Source organism: Diuraphis noxia, unplaced genomic scaffold (genome assembly GCF_037042655.1).
Source record: "Diuraphis noxia isolate RWA-SAM2 unplaced genomic scaffold, SU_Dnox_SAM2 contig0005, whole genome shotgun sequence".
NCBI lineage: Eukaryota > Metazoa > Arthropoda > Insecta > Hemiptera > Aphididae > Diuraphis > Diuraphis noxia.
The window spans coordinates 21,984,351-22,007,233 of record NW_028301715.1 but is presented as its reverse complement, the minus strand read 5'-3'; the positions used below and the strand labels follow the sequence as shown (position 1 = coordinate 22,007,233).

Below are 22,883 nucleotides of genomic sequence, written 5' to 3'. Positions count from 1 at the left end.
TACTTATTTTAAAACTCGTTGAACCAAAGAAGGAAAAATGTTTGGTTATAGCTGTTATAAGCTATTATAATATTATAGGTACAAGCTGATCATCGTGCACTTGGTTGCCAGTTAAAAATATCAAATCTATATGATTCAAAAATTGTGTTTAATTCGTCGTTTAATACCTGGCTAGTCATTTTCAAAACTTTCCGTGACAATAATAATAATAATAAAAAAAAGAACAATAATAATCGCGGTTTTTTTTTGGGCATTTTAATCAAGTCAATTGTGATAACCTAATGAAACCCAAAAATGTTGATGAATAGTGCGAAAACGCGAAATGAATAAAATGCGAAAACGTGAAATGATTAATACGAAATAATTATAAATTAATTAATAACTAAAATATCCACAACCTTAAATTTGAAACCAATACCAATTAGCTAGCAACTATATGATATACAAAAATATTTAATACTCAGTATATTTTTTGGTAAAAAGATGGTGAAATTATTGTATTTTTTAGCACGGTCATCCTCTCACCTCCGCAACTTTATTAAAATAAATTCTCAAGTTCATAAACTCACGGGCCTGAGTGACTTGCAAATTCTCGCAAATCAAAAGCTATCGTTTGATATCGGTCTCGACCGTTTCGGACAACTTAGTTGAGCTAAAGTTCACAAGTTCAAAAGCTTGTAGGTGGAGCCTCGCAGTGACTTCAAATTCTAAAATCAAACTTGCCAATTCTTGGGAATCAAAATCCATCTTTTGGTATCGGTTTCGACCGTTTCTGACGACTTGGGTGGGCCAAGTGAATTTGACCCACCCTGGAAATACTCAAAAAACGGTTACTAGCAAAGTCGAAAAATGTGATTGCAAATTCTTGCAAAATATTGTTGGTGATTAGAACTAAATCCTAATTATAGTATGGGTGGGCTACACTTCACACAACTTCACACACGTCTAAATAAAATTTATACCGTAAACCTGCTCCACAGACCACAATGTACCTATACTCTTTCGTTAAAAAAAAAAATCGAGAAGATCTGATAAGTAGTTCCAGAGTTTACCCCGTACAAAGATTTTGATTTTATATTCATATATACATATTACTATATTAGATACCTACCTATATTAGGCATAATATATTATCAACTGACGGGACCTATACCCAATAATATTAAAGTGACTCGTTAGATAGATGGTACACTCTTAAATAATAAAATAGGTGGGTACAATTTTTTGTATCGCAGTATTAATATATTAGAAATTAAGTGCACAAAAATCGCAATAATTCTATTCATGCTATTATATTGCTATATAATATTATTGTAAATATTATGTTATAATATTGTGCAAGACGACATTAATCGGTTTAATATTTGAATAAATCAATTGAGACGAAACGATGAAACGTTGGCTCCTATTTTATGAGCTCTAAATATCTCCGGAAAGTTTATATTATTGTTAATAACTATTATTACTATGGGATGTAATTTATGTCTTCTACCCACGATACCCGTACAATGTTTATAATGTTACAGTCAAGCAAGACGAAAACAATATTTTACAACGACAACGATTATATTATAATATCGTATGGGGAATATCGGTGAATCTTTTCTCGTTCACAAGACGTATCGCATGCGGATGTATTATAACACAATTATCGTATAAATAATAGTATGATGTACCTACCATACAAGCTGTGTGTACCTACACTTTTACGTCCAAACAGCCTCGTCCATTTGTGCTAGATCGGTTAAGGTGAATGTCGAAATGCACTATCTGTTTTTGGTGAATGTTGACATTTTGTAAAAAAAGATGAATAGCATTTTTGCGAATTAATTCGGCACTTAAAGGGTTAATAATTAACCATAAATTATTTTATTTTATATTATAAAAATTATTTATTGCAACAAGCTAAACTATTATGACATTTTGAATTACATAAAATGCCTGAGGATCTACAACTACACTTCTTTGATACACACTTTTCCTTACAATTGCATCTCAACTTCTCAAGTGCCTACCCCTGTACACCTGTTTGAGAAATTGGAGTGGAACCTTTCTTAAGGAAACGTATTGGTCTGCAGTAGCAACTACTTCAGGAGATAATAGTTGTTCTTTACAAATCAAATCTTTCCCTCGTCAAATTGATTACGGGTGTATAATTGATTTATTACACCCTCTTTTGTGCCTAGTGTGTAAAATGCATTATCGACAGTTACGACAACTGCAAATATATTCTGTGGATCCATACGCCCTTGGTCAACATCAGGAACTCGGATACGAACAGTATCACCAGGTTTGGCTGGAGTAAACTTTTGTCTTGATGAACGTAGCATTCTTTCAGCTTGTAATTCAAGTACCATTCTTGCTGCCGCTCTATTTTGAATCATGTTTTTTTTTTTAAATTCGTGATATATAAATTATTTAAGTCGCAGAAAAAAAAATGAAACCAATTAACTATATATCTCATATACCGGCGAGCCAACAATGAATGCGGTGTTTATATTCTAATATCCTATTCAATTAAAGAATTAATATTTGCTTATTTTGATAAACTTCCTCCCGGGGTGGAGGAAGTCGTTGAGAAGGATAAAAAAAAATGTAAACGATATAATATATGCGCATAGTAAATTGAATATTATTTATTATTTTATATTCAATAATAAACGTTATTGGACACTATGGCCACAATAATAAACGACGAGCTGTCTAATAAAATACGGTACCTACTCTCGTATTCCCCTCGCTATACAATAATAGCAACAATTGAAAAGATAAACGGCCACATTTTGTATCTTACACATTATTTTATTATTATTATTATTATGGTGGTCTCTCCCCTTATAAGCGTGTTGCAATAACCACAAAGTAACTTCATTCATAAGTAACGATAGTTTCAGACTATAATTGTCACTTTTTTTTTTAATATTTATATTGGGTAGTAAAAATGTGTACATAATTTATACACAGTTAATAATATATTTTATATACTTTTTTTGGTTATATTTTATCAATGAACATAATATAGTATAAGTCACATGTTCAAAGCATATTTGCAATGAAAAAATTATTTTATTATATATAATTCGCGATTATTATTATTATTTGTTAATATGTTATTAAGAAAAAAAATGCAGCGTGTGTGGCACAACATTTTTATTCCTCATTGTATGCGTTTTGAACATCTATAGGTAGATATGTATTGTAACACTTTATAAATGCGTTTGATTTATTTTATGATATAAATGATATTATTCATTATATATATTATTATATTATTAACAACTCGATTGAGTTGTATTATTATTTTGTATAAATCATTGTGTGTTAAAAGGTCTATACATTTATTATTTACGAACGACTTGACAACAAGAAAACGATAAATTCTTTAAATGTGGTAGGGCGTTGTGATCTTTCGATTCCTGTATAAATTTAAAAGTTGAATCTATAATAAGTTAAAAGGTTTTCTTTACAAAATATATTTAATACATTGATTGAGGAATAATAATGTCGACAATAACTTATATTTCTTATATTATCAGAAAAGGCGTACATAGTTAGGCAATTTATCAGGGGATGGTGGGAGAGGAGCAAACCATGTAAATTTATAAATATTTTCACCCCAAATTTAAAATTTCGTTTAACATTAACAGCTATATTATGTAGGTATATTTTGTTAGCTATGGACATGGAGGGCAATTTCCGCCTCTACACCTCTTTGGCTACGCCGTTGATATTAGATTTATTCAAGTAGAACTGCAGTTGGTAATTAGTATTTATAAAGGTAGCTTTAATACAAAAAAAAAATAATAAATATTAATAATAATATTACATACATAAAATGTTAAAAATATAAAATGAAATACCATAAACGCGAGTCATTATATTATGTATTTATTAGAATATAAATTATATAGATAGCCGCTGACGTATGTATTTTGGGGAAATTAAGTTTCATTTTATTATTAGGGTTTTTGTGAATTTTTTTATTAAAGCTTTCAAATGATGTTATACCAGATTACAATATTATTATTACCGGGTATGCGAACACTCGCCACTCGCGAATATAATATTTTTGTCACTTTTAATAAATTTCAGTCTAATAGTCATTATTATTCAAACGTCCAAAACAAAAACAAAAAAAACCCCGTTAATCTTTGTTACATACATTTTCCCTCGGTTTATTAATAACATCAGTATATCAAGTGCCTGCTGATAACGTTTTAATCCGTTCTTTAATTCAATGGGATTTTTTCCCCATTGGATTCGTGCCATATTGTTGTCGTTTATTTTTTTTTTTATTTTGCGCTCGCACATATTCGAGTAAATTTAAAGCTCGAATCACTATCGCTTCCGTTATTAAAATATACGTACCACCCGATTTTTTTCACCATCGAACACGTGAGGGCGGTTTTTGAGCTAGCGAGGGGGGGAGTGTATTGGGGGGAGGGGGTGTGAAAAAACTGTTATCAGTCGTAGTGTCGAATTGTGTAAACCCGTTTAAAAAAGATGTGTTCCAGTTTCCTGGATTGCCTCTGCCGCACTGCTGCAGTCACCGCCGCCGCCGCCTATCGGTTCACTTCCTGTACATCCCCACCGACATCCCGTCTACACGTCCTGGCACTTAATATCCTATTTTCGAATAATAAATATCCCGAACGCGTGTACATGCATATAAAACATACATGCCGTATATATTTTATATTATAATATGCGAGTGCACGGGAAAAGATAGGAGTGGCGCGAATTCTACCCCCGACCGCACACTCTTCGACCGTCCACCACGGGGTCAGTTTCTGAAACTCCCCGAATGATTAACGACGTCGTCGCCGGTGGTGGAATTCAAATTTCCAGTACTTTACCGAGCCGCAGATGGGGCCGAACGACAGCAGCAAAGCACTATAGATATGCGCGCGTATATGGCGTATAGCAAATTTGACGGCCAATGAATCAGAAAAGATACCGCCGGCGAGTGCTCGTTTGGCTGGAATCGGTCCAAAGACGCGTGCGCACCCCCACCCCCACACCACTTACCACAAAAAAGTGTATATTTCCGTCTGCAATTTTTTTTTTTTTCGGACCGTTTTGTTACACTACACACCGTTGACGTGTTTACTGCTGTATATTATATGCTGCAATATATAAGAACAATATTCTTTGTACAAAAAACAATGCGGATACCATAAATGCGGCCATCAACTCTCAAGCATTTAGTACCGTCGTCTTAAAATGTATATGACAATGTAGATTCTCGTCATTATAATGGCGTTCGGGCCATTAAACTCCGATACGATTGTGTCCGGAGACGTCGAGATTTATATAGTTATTTGCTCGGATCGACGATGAGAAACACGCTGAAGCGTCTATATAGCTCAGTTAGATTAAATATTTGAGTGAATCGACTTGTTATGAAACTTTTAAACTTGATTGCAAGAAAATTAATTGTGTTTGTTTGTATTTACGGTAGTTCAAAATTTTAGCGACTTTTGTGTGTATTACCTATATACAGCGTAATAGTTCAAAACACTCATAATTCACTTAAAACCCGAATTATTGTAAAAGAAACTTTTATTTAAAAAAAAAAAAACTATTTACAAACGCAGATAATTTTCTTTGAACCAAGTTTCATAATAGATCGATTCTCTCTAATTATTAAGCTAACAGAGTTAAACGTAATCTGCTTAGCGTAAATTTGATTTTAAGACTGCATCAGAGACAACAAATATTTGTGTAGCGTCCTCTTGGGTAAATCATTATCTATACTTGACTTCTCGATTTATTATTTATTTTTCCAAATCAAACGATTATTCTTATTGATTCTATATGTAGGTAGATATTAGATGATAACAATTAAGTATTGTGGATATAATATAATAGTTATCTCAGGGGCGTATTTATTTATTTAATTATTTTTTTTTTTGGGGGGGGGGTTGTGGTATTTTCTCCAACTGAAATTCCCAATTCAGCCTATATGAGTTAGAAAATTTATATCTGATAGGACATAATAAGCAGACTTCATAAACAATTATTGGATTTCGGGGGGGGGGGGGCTGAAGCCCCTTTTCAGCCAACCCCATAAATACGCCCCTGAGTTATCTATTACATTTAATATTTATGTTTGCGCATCCATCATATATAAAGCTCGATCAACACGATCTATAGCTGCTATAATAGCTGGTGCCAACAATAGTTATTCCAAATGTTTACAGATATTGCCTGTTGATTGTTTGTTTTGAAACATTATCGGATATGATGTGACATTTCAAAACACGTCGAAATTTTATCAACTTTTGAATAATCAACGGCAATGACGAATTTCGGCTGAAAAAAGCGCTTTGCGTTGAACTCAATAATAGGTTTGTAGATTGTCAGAATCTCGTTTTCTCGGCGGTCCACGCGTTATCGATGCATATACTGTACTAGAAAACCTTCATAGAAGTGCACTGAAAATAGGATACACGACAATATAAAAAAGCGAGTAAGTCGTGGATGTCGCTCTTCTGTACAGTAGGTTAAAGTAATGGATGGGATTAAATTTGAATGCAATGATAGGTATCATTGTATACGAAAAACGATTCTGAATGGAGATGATTTGTCAGTCTAGGATATATTATATTTAAATATTGTCATATATTCTATTTTGAAACAAATATTTGATTTTTCAATTAAGACGCATTTTGCATATGGCATGGTTAATCAATTAGTGTAGTTATCATGTAGTTATCATAATTCATAATACCTTATATTATTATCAATTATCATAGATATACATATACCTGGTTTGAGGATAAATCATTATCATTACGCGATTTCATAAAATTTAAAACTCAAACGCCCAAAAAAACATTTTTCCTATAATGACGCTTCAAATTTTCTCTATAGCTATTTGAAGCAAAACTTATGGAAAACTTAGTGTTGAATTTTATAACCTTAGATAAAAATACAAACAATAGTATGAATTTTGAAGTTTTGAACTACAAAATAATTCGCAAATATTCATGGTTTTAACGAATTTTTGTCAATATTTTAAATTCAAATGCTTATAAAAATTTAATTTGCATTTCCGGTGGACATTTTTTTGTGATAAAGATTGAAAAACTTGTAAGGAATCTTATATTAAATTTTTAAATCTTAGTTTAAAAAAGAAATTTTTTATTAATTTCTAGCTCAAAATAATTTGTGAATTTTTGTGATTTTTACGTATTTTGTCAAAATTCAAACTTTGAATGCTTATAAAAAAAAATTGTAACTATGAATTTATTTTATTTTTCAACTGCTATTGTAATAATATGTTAATAGCAATTTTATTAACATTCGGTGAAAATTTCATGTATCAATGTAAAATCGATTTTGTCGATAACTGATTGTACGTAAAATTTCCTGTTTTTCCGTTAATTTTTAGTTTGTTTATCCCGATTATTTAGAAAAATATTAAGAATTTTTTACTTTTGATCCCCCTAAGTATCAACTAGATTCAATTTCTGATTTAACAAGGTACTGAAGTTAAAAGTCGAAGCATTTTTACTGCCCCAAAACATAATGACAAACACAAAAAAAAATATTCATGTTTTTGACGAATTTTTGTCAATATTTGAACTTCAAATGCTAATAAAAAAAAATTGTAGCTATGTATTCTTATAATTTTTCATTCACTATAAGAATAACTTATGAGGAACTTTGTATTAAATTTTCAAGTATTTTGATAGGGCCAAAAAGTTTTTATCGACACTTCAAAAAAAAGATTTTCAGACAAATTGAAAATTTCAGTCGTTTATAAATATCTTAAAAAAGACAAAATATTTTGAAAATTAAATCATGTAAAGAAAATGCCAATCTAAATAACTGATAAAAATTTCAAGTATCTACGACTTATACTTTTTGAATAATAACAAATATTTAAAATCATTTCAGGATAAATCGTTATCGTTACGCTGTTTCGTAAAAATTTAAAATTCAAACGCACTTAAAATTTTTCCTATAATGATGCTTCGAGTTTTCTCTTTAGCTACTTGAAGGAAAACTTAGTGTTGTATTTTTAATCCTTAGTTATAAACGCAAAAATTTTATGATTTTTCAACTTTAAAATTACTTGCAAATTTTGGCATTTTCGACAGATTTCGTAAAATTTTGAGCTATAAACGCTTATTAAAAAAAATTGTGACTTACGATTTTTAATTTTTTTTAGCTACGATAAGAACAACTCATAAGGAACCTTGTATTAAATTTTCAAGTTTTTTTGGTCGTCCAACATTTTTTTACCGACACTTCAAAAAAAAATTCTCTAAAAAATTGAAAATTTCAGTGGTCTATAAATAACTCAAAACTGTATATAGATAACACTAACATTAACATTTGGTGAAAATTTAAAGTATTTACAGTGATTAGTTTTTGACTGACAACCATATAAAAAAATCGATTTGGTCGAAAACTGATTTTGCGTAAAAATTCCCGTTTTTCTGTAATTTTTTTTTTGTTTTTCTCGATTTTTTTTAAAACTGTTGGAAAATGTTTACTTTTTACCTCTATAATGCACCAAGGATCTTCAATTTTACATTGGAAACCACCCCCAAAGTTTGAAATCGAAGCATTATTTCGACTTGTTTTGCTGTACACAGACACAAAAACAAACATAAAAAAAAAAAGGCACATATCATTGTAAAATCAATACATTCATAACTTCGTTCAGAATTTAACATATTAAGAGAAATAACGATGACGGATGATAATGAGAAACAATGAAGCATTGGATAGATTTATAGAGAACCTACCATTATTGGAACCCTAAAAAAGTATAAAGATAAGTTACGAAGGACACGCATATGGATATCGGAGGGAATGATTGGATTAATAATTATAATGGAAATCCAGCATCACTAATAGACCCAGAGGACGGGCCAAAAAGATATGGATAGATATAGGATACGGGACGACAATTTCTATTGTAAAATTTCTGAATGATAAAGGAACGCAGAAGAAATTTTGAAAAATAGGCAGGGATGGAGACAGTATATATTATTATGTTGTTGCGGCGTTTAATAAAAGCCACAAAAAAGCGTGTAAAAGCCTAGAGCCTTGCTAGAAGATGGAGAAGACGAAGATATTATTTTAATATTTATACTTGTATATTATATCCGTACCTCATCGCGTTTTATTTTCTCACAAATCTCGTTTACCTATATACCGACTAAACGGCGGCGTACATCTGCAGGCTGCAGCTCACAGGTCCATTTCCCCAGCCCCCCCATTTTGGAATTTCGAACTTTTTTTTTTTTTATTCGATTGTGCTACGTTAGTGCCGTTTGTTCTACATGGTCTCGCGTTTGTGCTGACTTCCTAGCCCTATGAAATTAAATTTTAAGTATGGCGGGGCTGACGAAATGTTAGCCCCCCCATTTTGGAATTTCGAACTTTTTTTTTTTTTATTCGATTGTGCTACGTTAGTGCCGTTTGTTCTACATGGTCTCGCGTTTGTGCTGACTTCCTAGCCCTATGAAATTAAATTTTAAGTATGGCGGGGCTGACGAAATGTTAGCCCCCCCATTTTGGAATTTCGAACTTTTTTTTTTTTTATTCGATTGTGCTACGTTAGTGCCGTTTGTTCTACATGGTCTCGCGTTTGTGCTGACTTCCTAGCCCTATGAAATTAAATTTTAAGTATAGCGGGGCTGACGAAATGTTAGCCCCCCCATTTTGGAATTTCGAACTTTTTTTTTTTTTATTCGATTGTGCTACGTTAGTGCCGTTTGTTCTACATGGTCTCGCGTTTGTGCTGACTTCCTAGCCCTATGAAATTAAATTTTAAGTATAGCGGGGCTGAAGAAATGCTTACGTCGCAATATTGGCGTTTAAAAAAAAAATAACACAGTTGATTCTTGATAAACACTATCAATTAGTTGCTTAGTAAGATCACTAAAAATTTCAGTTACTTAATTAAATTATAGTATAGTGTTAATACCTTTTATTATTTTATTATTTTCCCATTTTCATGTCCTTATATCAATCACTTAATTAATATATTACTATAATAATTTCTAATTAAATATAGAGCCTCCTATATCTATATTATATATAAACAAAACTGATATGCCTAATCAACTTATAAACTTCCGATATTTGGAGGTGTTTATTTTTATCATTTTAGTATCGTCTGTTTATCAGTTCCAAAATATCGTACATCAAATGTACATCAATATTCCGAACATTAAAAGGGTATAAAAATGGTATTACATGATGTATAATATTATATAGATAATGAATGATTAAAGATTTTTAAACTTAAAAATAATAAAGATACATAAACATTTTAAGTTGAATTTTGACAAAACTCATTAAAAACTCGAAAACTTAATTGTATATAGTTAAATGTTTACTAAACCAAAAAATCCCAAATATACATATAGTTTGAATAAATAAATAAATAAATTGAAAATAAAATATATACAAATAAATAAATTAGTTAATTAAACTCTTAAAATAATTTTATAATTCAATTCTTGGTAATATTGTGATGCCCGTTATTATTTTTATAATTAAACCTTTTTATCTCACTGGTGGTGTACTTAAGACAATGTTGTTCAATGTAGTCAAGGTTTTAACGTTCAGGAGACAGTTATAAATGATTTTGCCGTGTTATTAGCAACTGATTAATACAGTACATTGGTGCATACCTATATATTTTAAAACAGAAATAAATATGCAATAACTGAGAATTTAATATTGAGTGAGTAAATTTAGAGATAAGCTAATTTTAAGATTAAAGTTAGAAAATAACTTTCGCTTTTAGGTGAGCACCTTTTTTTAAATTCTGTTGTTAAATAATATTGATGCACAAATGATGTAAAACATTAAAATGGTCCAGCGCAAACATTGTATAATTCAAAAATTGAATTATACGCAACTGTCTCACAATTATAGTACTATACTATATTAACAATAGACAATAGTAATGCGCAAACGACAACTTGCATTATTTTTTTATAATAATAATTAAAAATGCATTATTATTATCCAACATAGGCTTTCTGTATTAGCAATATTATGATTAGGTATAGAAATTAGAAGGTGATATAACTACAGCAATAAAGTATAAAGATGTTAATCAGGAAATTTCTCAAGGCCGTACATGACTAATAATATAAGATCATTTTTAAATATTTTTTGTTAAAGTATATGTATATTTATATTTAATACCTATTGTGCTACGTTAGTGCCGTTTGTTCTACATGGTCTCGCGTTTGTGCTCTCTTCCTAGCCCTATGAAATTAAATTTTATATAGAGCGGATCAGGCCTGTTACCTCAGTAGGTACTACCAAAGTATACATATATAGATACACGTAAAAAAAATATTTTATCGATTGTTATTTCATTTGTATTTATGTGTAATCATAATTTAAACATTTTTTCATCTCCCCAATCTCGGAAAAATAAATTTTCTCGTGGTGTTACTAGTGTAACCTTAAACCAATACCATTCTTAATATATGCAATCGTTTTATCGACTCCAAAATGGTTCCAAAAATGGCTCAGAAAAAATTGTATAAAGATTGTACGAGAAAAAATATTTATTAATATTATAATTCAAACACAATATTGTTTTAACTACATGGGTAATTTCAAAATTATGGGTTATTTCATGTCACGCAGCTGTGGTCTCTTCAATTATGGGCTGAATAGAGTTCTAAAAAATGTTTTACCTTAAATATTATTTACCTTACAAGTACTCAATATTTTTAAGTTGAATTATTTATTATTTTAAGTATGAAACACATCTAAGTAACCCAAATCTCTCTCCCTAAGCGTGTCACAATTAGTAGGTTTCTAGCTTTTTTTTTAAATATGTCAGATACCATACAGTATTTAATGAGTTATCAATGAATTATTATAATCATAATATTTTCCTCTAAAATGTGTTTTGTTAAATAAATCAAATTATCACTAAGAAAGTGTTTTTGGCGTAAGTTTGTGTCGGTTACATCATTTTTTCTCTCTCCCTAAAATTTTTTTTTAATTGCCGCCAGATAATAGTATAATGGAAATTTTGTATTAATACAATGTGGCAACACTGCTTCAGTATGATAACAAAACGTGTGTTTTGTTGTTTACATCAAAAAAATTTATCAGTTGTGTTTGCGTACGTAAACAGCACGGTTTGTCCGTGCGTGATTTTATTCAACCTCATTCCCTAAGGCCTATCAAATACTTGTAGTAAGTGTATTTTGGATTATAAATAATTTCATTTTATGTGCATTATTGATCAGAATGTATGTACCGTAATGACTATCTAGAAATAATTCGTAATCTTATCAATAATGATTGCTAACTGTCAAAACCTCTCTCCCTACAGTCTCTCTCCCTAAAATAATTTAAAAAATTAAATTTGTAGGGAGAGAGAATACAAATTAGGGAGAGAGAATACTGTATTTTTACTGTACTCTATCGGAATGTTTAGACCATGGACCTGCTGCTGTTTGGGCACATCTACAACCTATTTTCCAATTCATACAACGTACTGTTCCACAAATCACCGTTGTTCATTTTCTGACAGATAGCCCTACAACACAATACCGTAACAAAACCATATTTTTTCTAATCGCCCATGCCCTTCAGCATTCAATTGAAATTTCATTATGTACATGGAATTATATGGAAGCTGGTCATGGAAAAGGTGCTCCAGATGGTGTTGGAGGTTGTCTTAAAAGAACAGCAGATCGAGTTGTTGCTCAAGGGGAAGACATAGATTGTTTTGAAAGCTTTGTAAAGGTCTTAAAAGAGAATGTCAGAAAAGTGGAACTAATTTTGGTTTACGAGCATGACATTCAATCAATGAAAAATAATATACCACCAGAAATTCCTTCTTTCAAAGGTACTTTCAAAGTACATCAAGTTGTATTTATGAAAGAGTTTCCCAATAAATTAGTTATGAGAAAACTAAGTTGTTTTGATTGTTATGATTGTGACAAGTTTTCTTTAGGACATCATATTATTTTACCAACTAACGAGGAAGCAGATTGCCTAGAAAATGTCCCAGTTGAAGTTGAATGTGATTTACATATACAACCGACATCGTCAATATCAGAGCTACAATCAAAAAATACTTTCTATGCCCCAGGAACCTACCTTCTGGTGAAGTTTGAAAAATATTCTAAGAAGTCTGCAGATGCTCTAGGTTTTCAGTATGTTTGTTGTGTTGAAAAACAAAATGAAGATAATTCTATTACTGTAGATGGACTAAGAAAACTTGGTAACTCCTTTACAGAATTTATTGTAAAAGATAATGATAATAGTGTAATTGGTACAGATCAAGTTATGCAGGTGCTTCCAAATCCAAGTGTGGTATTAAAAAAGAGAAAAACGGTGTTTTTGTTTCCTATTAAAGTCAATGTCAAAGAACTTTAGTGATAGTTTAGAATTGTAGTGCTTAAGTTGGGTAATTATATACTAGTCATAAATAAAACTAGATTTCCTCCACCAAAAAGTTCAGATTGTATTTAAAGTTTTTATAGACATAAGTATTTTTGTTTTAATATTTTAAACCAAGGTTTGGTTAAGGTTAAATGTATTCAAATTCTGTTAAATATTGTTCAAGACTAAAAGTTAGTTCAGATTGTATATTTAATGTTTTTAATGATATAGACGTTATTTTGTTTTAATTTTTTAAACCATGGTTTGGTTAAGTTTAAATGTGTTCAAAGTCTGTTATATTTTTCAATAATGTAAGTGTTATTTTAAATTTAAAAATGTGATTAAATTGTTTGTGATCTTAAAGGTATTAATGGTAGATCTCAAAACAAAATATATTAAATAACTATTAAAAAATTGTGATTGTTAGTATTTCTATATTTTTTTAAAATTTTCAGTCAATTTAAAAATAATATGTTGAGGTGACTTTTATTTTGTTAATAAACGTATATTAAAGCTCAAAAGTACTATTGTTATACTTTCTAGTTTTAAGTTACAGTTGTTGTTGATATTAATTTGTACGGCCAATTGCTTAAATATATATATATATATATATATATATATGTGTGTGCATATTTTTTCATAATTTCTCTCTCCCTACATCCAAACCTCTCTCCCTATATTTTGAAAATTTCTAAAGTTAAATATATACAAAAATATTAATGATTATGTGTGCACACTCCATGAAGGTGCAGTAAGGTCTATACAGATAAGTAATTGACAAAAAAAAATAGGGAAATTAAGTTTTTATTATTGGATATAAGCAAAGCTTGAAATAACCCATAATTTTGAAATTACCCACATATTTTATGGCATATGTTCTATAATTATATATTATATATTATGTGTTAGAATAAAGGGTGGTTCCATTTTCCTCCAAAAACGAGATATCGTTTTTCTCCCCTGTTCATTTTCCTTGACACAGAATTTTTGACTAAAATTATGTCTATTTTCCTCCGATGTTTCAGTCCAGTGGCATACCTAGGCCTCTCTTACGGGGGGGGGGGGGGGGGAGGGGGGTGAAATATATTTTTACCTAATCTTAAAATTTCTTAAAAATTTACGTCACAGCTAATCTAACTTAACGGAAATTGTATTCTAGTAAAATACCAGATACCTATTACATAAAACATTTTAATAGGTACATAAAAAAGAAATTATTGTTTAATTTAATAATATAGTATAATTCATGTTGTAAAATAATTTTATTATAATTATAATTTATAATACAAAGTCTAGTCTTCTGTTTTTCATACGAGACAATCGTGTGAAAATCAATGATAAGAGACAACGGTCGAACCACAGACCTCGAATTAATATTACAATTATTAATTATTATTATATTAGATTAGATTATATTATTATAATATATTATTATCAAACTAGCTGACATCGGAAACTCGGAGGCCCTGTGGATTCGCTGAAAGTGGATATTGATTTTGGGGCCAAGTCGTTGGATTTATAAAAGTCGAAAGTTTGTGGAGGTGATTGAGGTTAGGATTTGTGATAAGAATGATAAGAATTGGTGATAAGGCTTGGAGGTTTGGAGGCAACGTTTGAAAGTTTCAGCATCTAGCAATCCGCCTCAACCATTATAAGTTGGTTGGTTAAAATCTCCCAGCATTTCACATGTACTATTTCGTATATGAAAATGTGTACGGCGTTTGTCTAGCTATCAGTCATCACCGGTGTTAGTCGATAGCCGGCTGGGCAATCCACTCTTGCCTTAAGTGGCTAGATATGTAATGCCTTCATGCGTGTACAGTGACTTTAAAGTGTAGACTGTAGAGCTTTCCTATCTAACATTGCCTATGAAAATCGGCCACTGAATAATACGGCCTCCCGTTGCATTTCCAGTGATTTTTCGTATCTATAAAACCGTCATTTTTTAATCCGTGTTTCGGTGTCTAGCAAGTAAGTCTCTTCAAGTGAATATCGATTAATATGTGTGCAGCAGCTTGTCAGGTAGGCAATCCACCTGCGGTGGATTTCAGACCCCCTGTTCCGCGGCGATAAATGAAACTCGGATACTTAGATAGTATAAACCATTGAGTTTATACTTAGTACTTAATATTTTATGTATATATCGCTGCCATTTAGTTTCGAAGCTGGAACTGTTTGAAAAACAAGTGTGAGTACCTATCTAGAAATCTCATATTGCCCATGAAAATTGGTCATTGAATAATACGGTCTCTCGTCGCATTTCTGGTGCTTTTTCGTATATAAAAACCGTCAATTTGAATCCGTGTTTCAGTGTCCAGCAAGAAAGTCCCCTCAAGTGAATATCGATTAACATATGTGAAGCAGCTTGTCAGGTAGGCAATCCACCTGCGGTGGATTGCAGACCCCCTGTTCTGCGGCAGTCAAGAAAAGTCTGCCACCATAGTAGTATATATTTATTTTGTTTACGCATAACATATAAATTACAGAACGCATATAAACGTATTTAACCTGATAAACCAATAGTATTTGATCATATAGACCCGCGGCCCGCGAAGCTTTTTTTTGGCCCCTCCAAAAATTTAAATTTTAAATCACAATAATATTATAACAAAGTCGCAATAAGAGGTTATACAATTTATACGATCTTATTACGAATTTATACATTACGGAATTTTTCTCTTGAAATTTTGTCAATATTTGGCAGTACGTATATTTGTGAATCAGCATTTTCTACAATGAATTTAATAAAACCAAATCAAGAAACCGTATTCACGATTCGTCTTTAGAATCGTGCATCAGATTAGCCACCACAGGGTGTTCAATTAAAATTGATAAATTGACTACTGAAAAACAATGCTAATCATCGCATTAATATAGTTTATTTTTTTTTTATTGTAATAAGAAATTGCTGCCTAATTTATTTTTTTTAGCATTTTTTGATCATTTTAAACATGAAAATATTAAATTTAAATAATAATAATTAATAATGTGTGCATTATATAAAATAAAAATAGGTAATAATATAATTGTTTTCTTCTGGCGGCCCCCGGTGTATTTATGAAAGTGTAAATTGGCCCGCTAACTACAAAAGGTTGGACCACCCTGATATAGACAGTCAATTTTATAAATAACACGCAATTTTTTGTATTAATTTCATAACGATTATGTTTATACATAATATATACATAGGTCGATCCTGTGTGATCATTTAATTAACAAAACCATATTAAAATAATAATAGAAAAACTAATTTACTGTACAAAAGTATACACAAAGTAAAATGCCATAAGAAAATCCGTATAAACTTTGAAAAATTACAGAAAAAAAATGCAAAAAATTCGGGCGCGGCAGGCAATGCTATTCATATGACATTGCACTGCCTGCGCAGATCAACGACGCGGACGTCGGGATCGAACCCTATACCCTAACAACTAATGCCTAACGCCTAACCTTCCCCCCCCCCTAGTCATTAAATTGTTTGAACTATTAGTTAATTATTATCAGTGACACATTTAGACATTAATGGCAGCATTTTACTAACACTCATCATTCAAGAAATATACATTGATATTGAATATTTTTCGTAGGTATTAAATATAAATATACATATACTTTAACAAAAAATATTTAAAAATGATCTTATATTATTAGTCATGTACGGCCTTGAGAAATTTCCTGATTAACATCTTTATACTTTATTGCTGTAGTTATATCACCTTCTAATTTCTATACCTAATCATAATATTGCTAATACAGAAAGCCTATGTTGGATAATAATAATGCATTTTTAATTATTATTATAAAAAAATAATGCAAGTTGTCGTTTGCGCATTACTATTGTCTATTGTTAATATAGTATAGTACTATAATTGTGAGACAGTTGCGTATAATTCAATTTTTGAATTATACAATGTTTGCGCTGGACCATTTTAATGTTTTACATCATTTGTGCATCAATATTATTTAACAACAGAATTTAAAAAAAGGTGCTCACCTAAAAGCGAAAGTTATTTTCTAACTTTAATCTTAAAATTAGCTTATCTCTAAATTTACTCACTCAATATTAAATTCTCAGTTATTGCATATTTATTTCTGTTTTAAAATATATAGGTATGCACCAATGTACTGTATTAATCAGTTGCTAATAACACGGCAAAATCATTTATAACTGTCTCCTGAACGTTAAAACCTTGACTACATTGAACAACATTGTCTTAAGTACACCACCAGTGAGATAAAAAGGTTTAATTATAACACTATACTATAATTTAATTAAGTAACTGAAATTTTTAGTGATCTTACTAAGCAACTAATTGATAGTGTTTATCAAGAATCAACTGTGTTATTTTTTTTTTAAACGCCAATATTGCGACGTAAGCATTTCTTCAGCCCCGCTATACTTAAAATTTAATTTCATAGGGCTAGGAAGTCAGCACAAACGCGAGACCATGTAGAACAAACGGCACTAACGTAGCACAATCGAATAAAAAAAAAAAAGTTCGAAATTCCAAAATGGGGGGGCTAACATTTCGTCAGCCCCGCTATACTTAAAATTTAATTTCATAGGGCTAGGAAGTCAGCACAAACGCGAGACCATGTAGAACAAACGGCACTAACGTAGCACAATCGAATAAAAAAAAAAAAGTTCGAAATTCCAAAATGGGGGGGCTAACATTTCGTCAGCCCCGCCATACTTAAAATTTAATTTCATAGGGCTAGGAAGTCAGCACAAACGCGAGACCATGTAGAACAAACGGCACTAACGTAGCACAATCGAATAAAAAAAAAAAAAGTTCGAAATTCCAAAATGGGGGGGCTAACATTTCGTCAGCCCCGCCATACTTAAAATTTAATTTCATAGGGCTAGGAAGTCAGCACAAACGCGAGACCATGTAGAACAAACGGCACTAACGTAGCACAATCGAATAAAAAAAAAAAAAGTTCGAAATTCCAAAATGGGGGGGCTGGGGAAATGGACCTGCAGCTCACCTGCATATTATCATTGTGTAATATACATATAATTTATATTGGATATCAATTATTACTATTGCCAGCAACCCGTTAGTCTGGTCGCAAAATCGGGGGGGGGGCAGATTATATAATTGTATATATATATATATACATGCAGTTTGGCATAAATACGCGGCGGTGTATACCTAAATAATATTATAATATATCCGACACAATCGTCGCTCCGTGGCCGTCGGAATATAGCAGAGTCCTATATTATGTACATATATATACGCGGAACCTACACGCCGCCCGTCACGAAGTCGGCAACAAGGTTAATTGGAGAAAACGATACGTGTCGGCACATTCCCCGGGTAATATCATTCTCCTGGTCCGGTGCCGAGAGCGACGACCACCTATATATTATACATAGGTATGTATTATACATCGGTCTGCAGGTGATCGTCGAAGTCACCGTGTTGTCAACCGCGCAGTCGGTTGCACGTCAATTATTATCCGTTAAAGGTATCTATTTGAGTTCAGTTTCATATATTATCATGCTTTTACAATAATATTGTCATGAACACGCGCGATGTATAAATAACGTAGGTATGCTTTAAACTATACCGCGGTATACCTCGACCACGGTTGTTTTATTTTTTCCGGCCGCCGTCGCGTAAACCTCTGGCCAGCGTGACTGTTTCCACCGCCAATGCCTACATGTGCACCGTTTCGGTGAAACCCAAAAGCGCAAATTGTCTATACATTTTGTTCGATGCACCAAAAGTGCCATTTTATTCGTATGGCGCTTTTGCACAAAACTTTGCCTGAAGTGAAGTAAAAACGTAATTATTTATCATCTATTAATTATTTATAATTAAATATATAGTATTTTCATAATTCAAAAATACACCAACAGCTATAGTGAATGCAAGTCAACTACAATATAAAATAGCATGGGACTTGTGTGTAGAAAAAAAAAATGTCCAGCCCGGACTATACTTAAAAACTGTGGGCTTTAAATTTTAAGGCAATACTCGTTATAATATTATACCAATTAATATTTACAACTATTATATGTGATATAAATTTTAAAATTTTAATTTAATTTCACAATAACTAAAATCTTAATATTAATAACTATATGATTTTGACACATTTAAACACACTTCAAATATTTGAAAGATTTATTTGTGCTTATGGTTTGTTAAAAAATTACTATTTTTGCGCTTTTTGATTGTGTTTGGGTCATATTTTGAGTTTGTGGGATACGACCCACCGCTTTCCCGTAGACACATTTAGTATTTTATAGACGTAAAGGCCACCTGATCGACTGTGTGTCGAAGGCGCGCGCACGTGAACTGGTTTTGGGTACGATCGACGGTGACCGGACGTACCTGGTATACGATAGGTACCCGCGGTAATCAACAATCATAGTACATGGGTAACCCGATAATGAGTCTGTTCAACTTTAATGTTCATGAAGGAGTTCACAGTCTGCGGAGCACGGGTGTCATCTTCATCTACCCAAATTAATATTATTATTATTATTAAGGTCATTAATGTGTCCCGTCCACACAATTATTTAGAATTCGAGATCCATTGTGGTGAGTGAGTTCACATCTCGTCGGTTCTATTGAATAATTTAAGATTTCCTGCATATAGGTATATAGTTGTGAGTTTGGACAAACGCACCGGCTAGTGATGCGTTCAAATAATAAAATCGAAAACTGGTCCTCCGTGAAAACTTCTGTTCAATAAAAGTGTATATCATTTCGGCACCGAATACTGCCCCTAACCATACTGCAGCAGTCGTGGACTGCACCATGTTATTCTATGCATACATTATAGTTTTATTTTGACGAGCTCTGGTATAGGTTTCGTGTTTATTGTTGTTTTATAAATTTATAATAATATCACGATGTAACGCAATAGTGGTGGGCGTAGGTTATTGTTGTTTGTTACCGACGGGAAGATGAGTTACTTATTATTTTCTTATATACGAGTATATGAATAATTACCTACTTAATATTGTGATTCCTTCGAACGGACGAGAATAACGATTTATAATTAGATTTTATATTTGGTTTTCTATCTTACTCACGCGCCATGGCATAAGTTGTAAAAACTCTAAATTGTATTTTTCATTTTTACATAATTTTAGAGTAAAATCGATCATCAAAACACTATTATATTGAGAGAATAATAATTATAATATATTAATGAGTGTTTCCGATGTTTAATGATGACTATATAACCATTGTCTATTCTAATCAAATTTATAAAAACCGTTTTGTGTCGGCCCGTCCGTCCATTTATTAATTATCAGTGAGTATACCGCACCAAATGTTGATATTAAGATATTTATTTATAGATATATATACTGTCAAAATATTAGGGTTATTGCCTAAATCTGCAGTTTACATTGTATATAAAATTACAGTTTATTGCATTGTATACGTACCTATATTAAAATCTATTTAGAAACAGGGAATTTAGTATGCTCGTGGAGTGAGGTTTTCTAACTTGTTTATTTTTATAGGCTCGAAAACTAAGTAAAATAATAATTAAAATACAAAACTGTCGATAATGTGTCAAACGCTCGAAAATTTTATTCTCTTTTTATCACTCTCTATCTCTCTCTCTCTCTCTCTCTCGCTCTCTGTATCTCCCTCACTGTCTCTCTCTCCCTCTGTATCTCCCTTTCGTGCAGCACCCGGCGGACCGGTAGTGCAATTACATACATGTCCCTTTTGTCATTTTTCGAAAATGGATATAATCATTAATACCGGTTTTTGGTATTTTAAACTATATACTTAAAATGTAAAAGTTAGGAAAGTTCACTCTTGCGAGCGTGCTTAATTACCTGTTTCTAAACGTATTTCAATACAATTCAATAGATTATAATTCCTGATACAATTTCAAACAGGATTGTCGGTAACCTTATCAATATTTTGACTGCAGATATGAATCTATATTAAATACTTATTACTCATGTAATGAGCAGTATTACCTTAGTTAGTACATATATACAAACAATCGTAAGTTCGTAAGTATGTACAGCAACTATACGGACAATCAGTGGCGTGCGCAGGAATTTGGTATGGGGGGGATGTCATAAATAAAAATGTATTATGTTTATGTTGATGAACTAGAGATCCAAAATCCACTCGTTAGAAGACTAAAAAAAAGCCCATGGGGGGAATATATCCCCCATCATCCCCCCCCTGCGCACGCCACTGCGGACAATAAATAAATATCTTACAATATCAACAATCGTAACTATGCAGTACTGCAGGTAATTAACGACGGCCACAACGGGAATAAATAAGGTGTTCTAAACTTATGTTCACTACTGTACTATACTTGAAAATTGAGTGTGTCATTCCTGCAATTATCGAAATTTGAATTACGAAAAAAATCGGGGCGAGAGTATACACTTGATGAATCACTCTGTATATTGTATATAATACGCAATTATAATAATAATATGGTCTGCGAAACATGAACACAACATATACTTGATTATTATTGTGTTACCACGTGTACCTATATTGTATAATACTATAATAATACAATAAAAACGCGTATCGATATAGCTAATTACTGCGAAACACTGCAGCTAATAATATTATAAATAAAATAATACAATATATACAAGCGTATTGTGAGGCAGCGAGAATATTATTAAACTCGTGTTTTACCGGCATTGGATATAATGTATTACCATGTATTACCAGCCGTCAACTTAATTGCGCGATTAAATTTTCTCGGCTACTCAATTTATACGTATATTTTATACCATATAATAAGATGTGTAGGCATCGCGCGTGTCGTTCTAATTGGACGAAATAACTCTCGAGAAACAAACTGCGATTCGTCTGTTTCTATATAAGTTTAATATTTTAAGTGCACAATCGGTATATTATCTTCGTTGCAGCCTACGAGTGCAGTATCATTAATTATTATTATTACTATCATCATTATTTTGTATACCTACCGCTTGTAAATATCTTATAATGGCGAATGATTAATTTTTTTTGTTCGAAACTATAATATAACCGTTCACTTATTGATATCTGCGTCAAAAATAATACCTATTACTGTTTTTTCACCGCCACACTCTACGATCACGATGTTTTGAATTATATAAGTGTGATTACGATTATACGAGTGAAACAAAAAAGTAAAAAGCTATACTTATTATATTCATAAGTACAGATTGTATATTATATCTGCAGTTTAATTGTTGGAGGTAATCTTATTGATTTTGAAAATGAAATAGTTTCCTAGTCAAAAATGTTTTACAACACCAAATTCAATAGATTAAATGTGTTTTTTGAGTTCATAGCGATGGTTAATTAAATTTTTTTTTCAATTTCATATCCTCAGAAACAGAATTGGCCAATTCCTCAACATTTCAATATAAATAACATAATATAATCATTAGTATGACAAGTATAAAATAATATACATAAATATATTTAATAATAATATGATACAATATAATATGATATAAATAATACCATTGATAGTAC

The 22,883-nt window shown here is 31.4% G+C and overlaps 1 protein-coding gene and 1 pseudogene across 1 annotated transcript; one reads left to right on the top strand and one right to left on the bottom strand.

Annotated features, from left to right (window-relative positions):
* Positions 1-1,888: 1,888 nt before the first annotated feature.
* Positions 1,889-2,384, bottom strand: LOC149055071 (uncharacterized; annotated as a pseudogene).
* A 9,734-nt stretch (positions 2,385-12,118) lies between these two features.
* LOC149055070 (uncharacterized) lies at positions 12,119-13,876 on the top strand. The gene is made up of 2 exons (XM_089229699.1): positions 12,119-12,198; positions 12,443-13,876. Exon 2 carries the CDS (start codon positions 12,637-12,639, stop codon positions 13,387-13,389), a length of 753 nt encoding a protein of 250 aa, XP_089085825.1. The 5' UTR covers positions 12,119-12,198; positions 12,443-12,636; the 3' UTR covers positions 13,390-13,876.
* Positions 13,877-22,883: the final 9,007 nt, after the last annotated feature.

Coding starts and splice junctions, on each gene's coding strand:
- LOC149055070 (XM_089229699.1), top strand. CDS start 12,637: ATGGAAGCTGGTCATGGAAAAGGTGCTCCAGATGGTGTTGGAGGTTGT.